The sequence below is a fragment of the Anomalospiza imberbis genome, chromosome 2 (genome assembly GCF_031753505.1).
Source record: "Anomalospiza imberbis isolate Cuckoo-Finch-1a 21T00152 chromosome 2, ASM3175350v1, whole genome shotgun sequence".
Taxonomy (NCBI): Eukaryota; Metazoa; Chordata; class Aves; order Passeriformes; family Viduidae; genus Anomalospiza; species Anomalospiza imberbis.
This window is the reverse complement of record NC_089682.1, coordinates 29,809,615-29,820,626: the sequence shown is the minus strand read 5'-3', so window position 1 is coordinate 29,820,626 and position 11,012 is coordinate 29,809,615. Positions and strand designations below refer to the sequence as shown.

At 38.7% G+C, this 11,012-nt stretch overlaps 1 protein-coding gene across 1 annotated transcript in view; it reads left to right on the top strand.

The window, feature by feature from the left end:
• The window catches only part of SLC9A4 (solute carrier family 9 member A4), a 33,257-nt gene that overhangs the window by 13,901 nt on the left and 8,344 nt on the right, over window positions 1-11,012 (top strand). Inside the window, exons 6-9 of the mRNA XM_068180330.1 lie at window positions 1,000-1,202; window positions 2,350-2,436; window positions 3,668-3,738; window positions 5,995-6,156. Coding sequence (XP_068036431.1) covers window positions 1,000-1,202; window positions 2,350-2,436; window positions 3,668-3,738; window positions 5,995-6,156 — 523 coding nt within the window. The remainder of the gene's footprint in view (window positions 1-999; window positions 1,203-2,349; window positions 2,437-3,667; window positions 3,739-5,994; window positions 6,157-11,012) is intronic.

Genomic DNA, 11,012 nt, shown 5'->3' with positions numbered 1-11,012 from the left:
TTTCAGTGAACCTGTCCACAGGACTTGTTGGTAAAGCACTGTTCAAACACTTTAGGCAGATACTGTGCAGAAAGCTGGAAACATTGCAAGGGAAGGCACAGGCAAAACTCTCATCCACTTGTTTTTCTTTTCTCCAGAACACTTTGGAGGAAACTATGCAACATAAGTATAGGAAGTAAATATTTTCCCCTAATCACTCTTCTAAACTTTAAATCCTGAAGCTGTTAGGAGCCACAGTATTTTACAGGAGATATTTCACACAAGCCAAGTTTAGCAGTTGGTCAAAGAGAAGCTACAAGAAACCTTTTGGGGAAGATGAAATAGGAAAACCTTATAAATATGATTGCCTGGCAAAAGATTTGGAAAATACAGACATTGAGATGAGAACTAGATTTGAAATAGCAAACCTTGACTACTGAATAACTAGAAAACAATAGTATAGCCAGGCTGAAAGCAATCCCCCTTTCTGATTAAGCAATGCCCTTTACCTGCAGATAGGTCCAAAGGTCAAATGGAATGCTCTGTCTCACCCCCAATGTATGGTTCATCCCACACCTGTGACCCTCCCCTGAAGTATCAGGTATCTGTGACCCCATTGGCCCAAGTCCTGTTCCAGCCCACCTTGAAGCCCCCTGATAAGGTGTGCCCGAGGGACCTCTTGGACCTTCCTCTCTTGGACCTTCCTCAGGGACCCTCACCTGGAACCCTTGCTCCCTCTCTCTCCTTCTCCCTATCTCCCTGGGCCTGCCACGAGTTGCGCCTGGCAACTCCAAGCAGGGCCTTTCCCCCTTTTAATAAACCACATTTTCTAAGACCTGACTTCAGAGATCTCTCATCCATCCAAACCGTCCTGGAGACCCGTGCTCGCTACAAAAACAAATCAGAAAAAAACGTGGGCTGTCAACAATTCCCCAAACCAAGACATTGTTTTGCTTTTAATATTTAATATTTTCTTTTTCTCCTTGATTAATAATAGCTGTGGGTTTTTTCCCTTCTTAGGTGTGTTTGCTCTCTTCTACATCAGTAACAAGTTCCGAACATATCCCTTCACCTTCAAAGACCAACTCATTATTTCTTACTGTGGCCTTCGAGGAGCCAGCAGCTTTTCTCTTGCATTCTTGCTTCCAAAGAATCTTTTCCCCAGAAAAAACCTGTTCATCACTGCGACTCTTGTGGTTATATATTTCACTGTGTTCATCCAAGTATGTATATTTCTTAATGGATAGCTTTCATGTAATAGAGGTGACTGAAAGCTTCATAGTGAAAATTGCATTGAAGTCACTCTTAGGCTAAGAGAAGTTATTGCATTTTAGGGCCAGATTTACCACTGTACTGTGTAATTAGCCTTTTTTAGAGCTTTTAGATAATACAAAAATTCTGTATTGAAAATATGTATCTTTTAAAATATTCAGGGGAGAGGGCACTTGGTGTCCAAAATTATTTATGTTCATTCCACATGCATTTCCTGGTTCTTCCAATTTAAGAAGTATTTTAGCTTTACCTTTCAGTACTATTTCTTTCTTTATTTGTGATATATCTCAAACTGACCAGAAATGTCTGGTCAGTGACAGTATGTCTGTTCTGTGACAGATTTTGAATTTTATACTTCTATCTTCATCTGTCTTGAAGACCAAATACAAATATTTTGAAATCCTTTGTAAAAGAATATTTTTTAAAAATTAAGTGAATAAGTCACATTTATAAGTATGGTGTCTGCTTTAGATATTTGAGTTATTCCACCTGGCTTACTACTGTACCTGGAGGAATTGAAACTTCTAGACTACTTGCATCCCATATTTTGTATTTTCCAATACCAAGGTCTCAGATCCTCTAGGGTGCCAATGGGGCACTATGCACTTGTGATGAGTAAGGTGCTTGGATTCCACCAGGACATTGCTTTTCACAAGAAAACAATTTGTTTCTATTTCCCCTTTTAAAATGGTTTTCTGTAGCAGTGCAATAAAGAAATGGGAAAAACTGAAAACTGTTTCTAGAGTGAAAAACCCCTGGAATGTTTAATGCTGAAAATGTTGAAGTAAATGGTTTTAAGACTTCAAGATCTCACAAAGATAATATTTTCTTTCAAATGAGTCCTCTTTTGAAGATGAATGCCAATGAATCTGTTACTTTACATAATTAGAATATGCCAATAAATAGAATCTTACTTAAAAAACCCTCTTTAAAAAAGTTTTTGATTTCAAATTCTCTTCTGTAGCTCTCCAAACAAATAATGGTTCATTTCTGTGCTAAGACACAGCTTTCCTAACTGATTAAAATTATCCCCTTTTGCTTTCTTTCTATTTTTGCCTAAAAGATAATTAACAATTCAACTCATTATTCCAAATGTAGGGAATCACAATTGGACCATTGGTCAGATATCTGGATGTTAAAAAGACGAACAAAAAGGAATCGATCAATGAAGAAATTCATGTGCGAGTAAGTTTTTTATATTAGTAACCAGTATTCCAAAACAGGTATTCCAAAAGAGCTGGAAAAAGGGAGACACTTGGAAACCTGGCATTCAGTGCATTTGGATGCTCAATGCTTTTAAGAATATATGGAGGCAACCTAGGCATAATTTTCTAAGATCTTGCATATCATTTATATTTATATTTATGATCATATTATACTGTCATCCACAAGTGTCACGGTGTAGTAGGTCCCTTACTTACTGGTACTTTGACCATAGGAGGACAGAAAGATAAAGGTAATGTTTACCAAAGCACTTACCATCTTTCCTAGCTGGATTAGTCAGAAACATTTGTTGCCATCTTTTGAACAGCTCTAGACACTGAAGCCTTAGAAGTCTTTAATCCAGATGTATTGAACTGAGTTGAATCATTGAACTGCAAACTTAGTTTCATGTTATTCTGAGTAGTGATCTTTTATCCTCTCAAACATTTACTTCAGTTCCCAAATTACTATTATATAAAATAACAGGAAGTTCTTCAATCTGATTTAACATTACAGAAAAGCTATGTACATTCTTTCATTTCACAATAGGCAATACATTTGAAATTAACAGAAACACTGTGTCTATAAATGAAACACACACAGATGTAAGCTGCAGAGACATTAGCAAAATTAGAACATCTGAACTGATTTTGAATTTAAAGTGAATTTAATTCTTACTATCTGAATCTTTACACTGAACCTTGAAGAGAACTTGCATTTTAAAGCACCCCTTATGACAACATGTCTGTAAGAATTGGCCTTTTTCTGTCTCTATAGTGCTGGAAATGCACAAAAAAGGACCAAAAGTAATATAAGTTAGCAGTGACCAGTCACATGTCATTCTGCAAACTCCTCAGAGGATTTACCTGTCAAGGTGAAGATGTTGATATGTGGCCCTGTGCCTCTCCCAGGAAGGCCACACATGAGGAGGGGAAACTTGGAGGGGAAACAAAACCAAGAATTTATATTTTGGGTTCAGTAGACAGAAAGGACCCAACAATTTTTTGTCTCTATCAAAACACTGCCACTGCAGCCAAGCTGCTGCAGTGGCATCTTTGCCTTGATTTTTAGAGAAATGTAGGTGCTTTTAGAATTAACTTACATGGTCCAATAAAAGAAATAAATCTCAAAATCATGTCAATAAGTGCATATTTGTGGTAACATTCTTTTTTTATAATGGCCACTTAAAATGTTTCCATGTTTTTTTCTGTAGTTGATGGATCACTTGAAGGCTGGTATTGAAGACATATGTGGACATTGGAGTCATTATCAGCTGAGAGATAAGTAAGCATCTCTTATTGCAGTCTAATATAATAAAATAACCTATCATTTTAAATTTAGTAGGTGAATAGAATAGGAAATCAAAATGTTGGATTATGTGCCGTATTTCTTTTTAGAAACTGAATTCCTGAGTAACCATTAACTCTTGAGGGTGCAATGCTCATACATTGCCTCCTAAATTGGATGTGCACAGGCAGAAAATTGGCCTTCAGAAAGAAAAACATAGCATGTGAACTCATGCTGCAGACATCAGCCTGTGCATAGCCTTGGTATAAATTTGAGATCCCATGAAACGTTTCTTTAACCCTGGATTTAGAACATAAGCTACACATGGTGTCAGTGCTTCACTGAGTTATGCTGTGAGCCTCCACAGCAAAAAGGAGCCCTTGCTGGTAGTGGAGAATCAGTAATAATTACTGTCCTTACAGGTCTTTGCATTCAGTAATGACTCTTATCTAAAATAAGAGTGCTGAAGAGAGTGCTTGAACTTAAACAGCCAGTAGCATAAACAGATACTCTCAAGCTAGTCTCTACTCAGAAATGCAGGGCCCGCATTGTCCCTTCCATAAGCAGGGTGAGGTGGTTTTGTGAAGCTTTGCAGCTCTTCCAAGCTCTGCCCAGAAGAGATAGATCTGCTGTTCCCTTAACTTTTCCCTAAGGGAGTCCTGTGGACATGTTGGCCACCACCACAGCATGTGAAGGGAAGTAGGGTAAAGACTGATTTTTCTTTCCCCCAAACATCTTATTATGATGCTATGGGCTAAAGGTTATTCCTAGTTATGTCTAGGCTTCTGTGCTGGAGTCCTGTCTGACCTTTCAGTATTGGACTCCAGTAATCCAGCCAAGGGTGTCTGCTGGGACATGTGGCAAGTCCTTTCATGACTGGATCTCTCCCTATGGAAACCAGAAATTCAGAGTGGGAAGAGGATGACTAGTTTGCATCCAAGCCTTGTTCAATGGGAAGTAATGATATAATGTACCAGGGCATACGCAGAATCTAAAATGTCTTCCTGGCTCTGAGTACAGAGATAGCTTTAGGATATCCATCTTCTGGGACCACACCACTGCCTATGCAGTCAATAAACTGAACAAATCTCTGTTGGAGCAGTAAATCCATTGAAATAGCTGCATTATACATATCTGTGAGTAAATGCTATCCCTTTGTCACATATCTACCTGATAACTTTGAAAAGAAAATTTTCCCTGAACTAGCCATAAATGTAGTGTTTTAGTTCATGGACAGATTCAAAAAACCCACTGTGTCTGATGTTAAATAGAAGAAGATTATATTAAAAAGTATTTCCTAAACTTTTGTATGCAACTTTGAAGTTGTGTATCAGAATTAATTACCTAAGCAATGACAATCCAGGAGGCTTTTTGTTACACAGAAAAGCATAAAGAGCTCTAATCTCCGTGCAAATATTTGTGTACCTTCCTCTGCTATTAATGAATAAAAAATGGCCTTTGCTAAGGAAAAAAATATACAAATCCTGTAGTGTTTTTCCTAGCATTGTGGAGCACCTTACCTTGCTGTGGTAAACTGTTCCTTTGAAAGAAACAGAACTGTTGCTCTGCTGAAGATTTGCTGTTGTTCTGCTAAATGTCTGCCTGAAAGCATGTACCTGTTCCAAGGCACCCACACACATTCACATTCAAATTATGCCACACATTAGCAATATTTTACAATCTGCAGCATGCAAGCACATAGTATTTTGGGGTCCTTTCAATTTCTCTGTCATTCAAAATACAAAGAAATGTATTTTCTCTGCTCTAATTGTCAGGATTCAAAATTATCAGCAATGTAATGGGCCCTAACTACTGTAACTGCTGGGCCACTTAGAGCCTCATTGGTGGCTGGCTGAATAGGCCAGGATTACAGTAAGAGCAGCTGCTGCTGTTATGTCCTTCTACAATGCAACATTTGTACAAAAGCATGGAGACTGGCCGTATTCTTTTCTGACAAATGTGGCAGTGTAATATGCAAACATACACGCAGCCCTCTTTTTTGCTCTGATTGCAGCTTGTTTCTTTCTTTTGTCTAGTGGGCTCTGCAATCTCTGTGGACCAGTAGACTATGCCAAATATCCCCCTAAAGGTCTCAGCTCGCCAGGCCTTCAGGAGTCCACAGGTGCCTCTAATTTGTAATCAGTTTCCCCTGCTGAATTGTAGATCTATGCATTTGAATGAAGATCAGCTTGTACTACAGAAATGAAAACATACTTCTTTTTCTACACTTTGATTTTGGTATCTCTTTTGCAGATTTAAGAAGTTTGACAATAAATATTTGAAGAAAATTTTAATTCGCGAACACCAGCCCAAATCCAGCCTTGTGTCATTGTACAAAAAGATGGAGATAAAATTGGCCATTGAGATGGCTGAGAGTGGCATGAAAATTTCAAAATCATCCACTACTTCTTTACCGTGAGTACCAACCTCCTGACCCTTTGCAGCGTAGGGACAAGAGGACAGGGGCAAAAATGAGGAAGTACCCAAGGTATTCCATGACTTAATTGAAATGTAAGAAAAAAGAAGACAGTTATGAAAAGAGAAGGCGCAATTTAGTGTTCATCATACTTGCACTTTGCTCAGAGAATGAAAATTAAAATCATGGACATTCCTGTTTCTTTTCCATGATGGGCAGTCCTGAAGAGAAATCATGAGTCAGGTAGAGAAGCCACTCTGGTTGCTTTAAATCACAGTGGTGGCTTAAGACCGATGTACTTATCATCCCCTGGCCAGTGGGTTTTGTTAATCCCTGCCAGGTGCTGAGAGACCTGGAGGATGGCTTAGCATACAGGTCCTGACTCCATTGTCCCAATCATGAATTTTTGCTGAGAGCAGATTTCTTTGTAGCATTTGCAATTTTTGCTGCTCCAGTTTGCAATCCCTCAAACCACCTTGCCATATTTTGGTATTTCCAAAACAAAAAAAAAATTGTCCAATTAAACATTGAGAGCAGCCTGCCAAGAATAACTTGAGGATACTTGTGGTGGAAATGCTGGACATGAGCTGTCAATATGCACTCGCAGCCCAGAAAGACAATCAGATCCTGCATCAAAAGTGGCATGGCCAGCAGGTTGGGGGAGGGGATTCTCCCCTGCTACTCTGCCCTTGTGAGACCCTATAGTGCTGTGTCCAGCTCTGGGGTCCTCAGTACAGGGAAGACATGGACTTGTTACAGCCGGTCCAGAGGACTGCCACAAAGATGATCAGGAGGCTGAAGCACCTCTCCTAGGAGACAAAGAAGGCTCTGGGAACACTTGCTTGCAGCTTTCCAGTACTTAAAGTGGGCTTACAAGAAAGATGGGGACAGAGTTTTTCATAGGCTTGTAGCAGTAGGACTAGGAGAAGGTAGGTTCAGACTAGGTACAAGAACTTTTTTATGATGAGGGTGGTGAAACTCTGGAACAGGTTGCTCTGGGAGATGGCAGATACCTCATCCCAAGAAACATTCAAGGTCAGGTGTGATGGGGCTCTGAGCAACCTGACTGAGTTGAGGATGTCCCTTGCTCATTGTGGGGGTTTGGAACCAAATGCAAGGCATTCTATGGTTCTACCAAACAGTAATGCAACTTGGCATCAGACAGACCAGGGGACAAAACTGGTAGGATCTCCAGAAGGAACTGAGGGAACACCCTCTAGGAGAAAAGTTGCACAAATCTTCAATCTTGCATACTATAATTGATATGCATGTGTTTATCTTTGCCTTGCAACACAGTGTCCAGAGCACATGTATTGCTGCAGGCACTTGCCTCCATAATTTCTTTCCTGGGTTCTTGCTGACCACTGTTGCTGCTATCGCCTGCTCTTTCCTGTTACATCCTTAAACCACTCTCCATTTTGCAGCAGCTTCTGGTAGGGTCCAGCATATTACCTTTTTTGAATGATGAGCTCTACCAATAACAGAAAATCCAAATACCAACTGAGTATTAAATTAAAATCTTGCTTGAAATTCTGACTTAATCATGTCAGGATCAATCTGCTTTCTTGTACTGATATCAGCATGCAGTGACCTAGCCCTTTTCTCTCTGAATTACTCTTTGCTGAATGGATGATGTTAAAAAAGACTGCATGTATGTCAGGCTCCTTTCTGTCTGCTGTAATACCTTAAACATTCTGAGCCAAGAGAAAATGTGCAAGGTTGATAGACAATCCATGGCAATCAAACAACATCCCTCTTCTTTTCCTGAGGGAATGATAAAATAAGACAAATTGCTCCAGCATAGTTCAGAAATTTTCTCCTGAGCTGAGAATTTAGATTGAAAAATATTCTTTAATAAACAGCTGATATGATGGACTAATTTTTGCCATATCTACCCTGGCTATAATTGAATTTTGCTGTGCATCATCCTCTGATTAGAAAGCCTTTTTAAAAATGAAGTGTCAACTTCAGAAAAACAGCCTGTGGCTCAAAACCATTATGATCTTGCAGGCTGTGAGTGTTCTAGGAAAATACACGTTTCCCCACCTCTGTTCATTGATAAGTGTCTGCTGTTGAGCACTGCAGGAGACAGGGTATTGAGCTAATTGGTGGATCTTTGGTCTGAGCCAATACAGCAGTTCTTGCTACCTTTCCCCACAGCAATTAAATGAACCTGTGTAAAAGGTTTCTAAATGTATTTATAAATTTTCTGATTGCTGTCATTGATTCAGTGTGTACCTAAAGTCTATGGCTTCAGTGAAGATGTAAAATTCTGGCCATGAGCAAGAGGAGATTTGAAATAAAATTCCAATGTATGGCATGGAAATCAGTATTATCAGTGTCAGAGTAGTGAGAAAACTCTCAGTCACACTTCTGATCAGTTTTTGCAGCCTTTATACACTCAAGGAGATTTACTTTATAAGAATCAAAGCAGATCTCCAATGCTGTGAATTAGAGAATTACATTCATGCTGGTGTGATTCCTGCAGGTGGAGTGGGTGTCCAATTTACAGTATTTTCAGTGTGGAGTGAGAAAATTTGCCCATGGGTTGTGCAACAAAGAATCCACAGTGGTATGAAAGCAGAGCATTTGGTTATGATATTTTGGAGAATATAAGCTTTATACATAAGGATAGAAATGGCAAAAGTGGAGTCTAGGAGATATTATCAAAACTGAGAGTTTATGGCTCATTTTTGTAGGCAATATGACCAATAGAGAGAAAGATGGTTTGGTACTGAGTTTACTTAATGCTGGCTTCATATTGCTGCAATATTGACTTTGGTAAATCTTAGAATGTATCAATACAGTACAGATCAGAACCAACTGTTGTGTTGTCATTTGTGGTGATACAGTTATGAGAAAGTTGTGCACAATAATGTCATTCATTCACAGGATGAGTGAAGATTAATGAAGAGTTTACAAATTCAAAATTTTAGATATAGTATAAAAAATAATATTACACAGATTGTGCAAGTATCAATGTATCAAATATCAAGTATCTCCATATCTAAGGACGAAAGAAATAATGTCATGACAGTCATTACAGAGAGACAGCTTTCATGGCATATTATAATATAATTTTTTTCTTCACAAATACATATCCTGTGCTGCTCTTTGTTGTAACATGTTGGAAAATTCAATAAGAACAAAAGAAATTGTTTCAATAAGGATTACTTTATGGGTTTAGTAGCAAACTGAACGTGTGGGGTTTTTTGAAAGCCCTTTCTTAAAGTATTGTAAAATGTAAAAGCAATCTGTTCCTTATTAGCATATACATGTATTGTTATCAGTTTGGTAGGTTAATTTCCAATCCCATTAAAAGAATGATGGTTTTTTTATTTGTGCTGCAGAACAATATGGATTATCTTCATGCTATTTTTTCTCTTGCTACTCCAGCTCAACTGAGACTCAGTTTTATTTATTCTATTCAATTCACTTTAGGAGCAAAATAATAAGATTTGAAATTACTTAAAACTGGATACTTCTGTGCTGTCATGTGGGGAAAATCAGGTATGCAGCTGGAAAAGTAGAGATAATCTGATAATCTCCCCAGTGGAGTCAAGTTTTTCCCTGTTTAGATGCTTTCCCCTGTTTATTCCCATCTGTAAGGTATAAAGACCCTGTGGACACATTCAGTGAAGCACAAAGCAGGGAGGCAGTTGTTCCCTGTGATGTTAAAGCCACCTGCAACAACTATTCCAGTTCCATTTGCATTACACAAATGAGCCAAGCCTGTATTTTAGAGACCAATACTTGTTGACAGTCCCCAGTGCTTGTGTATATTTTCCCAGGTGCACCTAGGGTCTCCCTGTTGTCCAAAGGGACATCAGACAGGGGCTGCTGACAGCAAGGAGTCTGGTTTCCCTGTGTGGAGGGCAGCATACATTGGCTGTGCTCCAGTCTGAGACACACCACACCCAGCAGGGAGTAAAGGCACAGTGCACCCAAGCCTGAAAAATTGGTAGCATCCCCAAATCCTCTCAGTGTATCTCTGAGAACTGAAAGCAAGTGGAAAAGGAACCAACCAAGCAATGCACCCACCCACTCAGCCTGGAAATGGGTGATGGTGAAGGTCTTTTTTTCCCTTATGGTAAATAATTAACTTGATTGTTATTGCAATTGTTGAGAATTGATGAATATCAATTAAACATTTGTTGGGAAGGATTTATCAGGGATAAGATTTCTGGTCAAATCCAGAAAGGCAGCCCTTTTCTGTCACACTGACTTGCCAGCATCTCAGTGGCAGACTCATGGATCACTCATGCTTCAGTGAGGTCCTTAGACCTGTTGCTTTTCCCAGTCCTAGCTCTAATACTACACCTTAACCTGTTGTTAATTTCCCTCTTTGTTTTTATTTCACAGAAAAAAAGTCAGATCTCTGTTTTAGCTTGATGGTAGAATGAAAACACATTCCAAAATCTTGAAATATATCAAGAATTAATTCTTATATTCCAGGGGCTTTGGACAGAGGCCAGGGCACCAAGGATCACTGTCTACTTGATGGTAGGAGGCAGTAAAATATAGAATCCAGGCAGTTCATGTTGGTCCTACAAGTTTTCAAGATGTTTATGGTAGATTATAGAACAAAACAGTAGTAATATTATTAAACTAGATGTAATTGTAAATTATATCCTTTTTTCCTATGTTTACATCATAATCACAGTTTAGCTTGAATCCATCATCCTTTACCATTAAAATTTTAAAATTTATTTTAGAGGAAGTGTGAGATAGATGCACACAAAACTTTGGCAATACTGTACATAGATCGTAATTGATTTTCTAATTGCACAATTTACAGACAACACTTTAAGGACATCACTTAGCTGAAAAACACCGCTTGCAATCACTTTTTTTT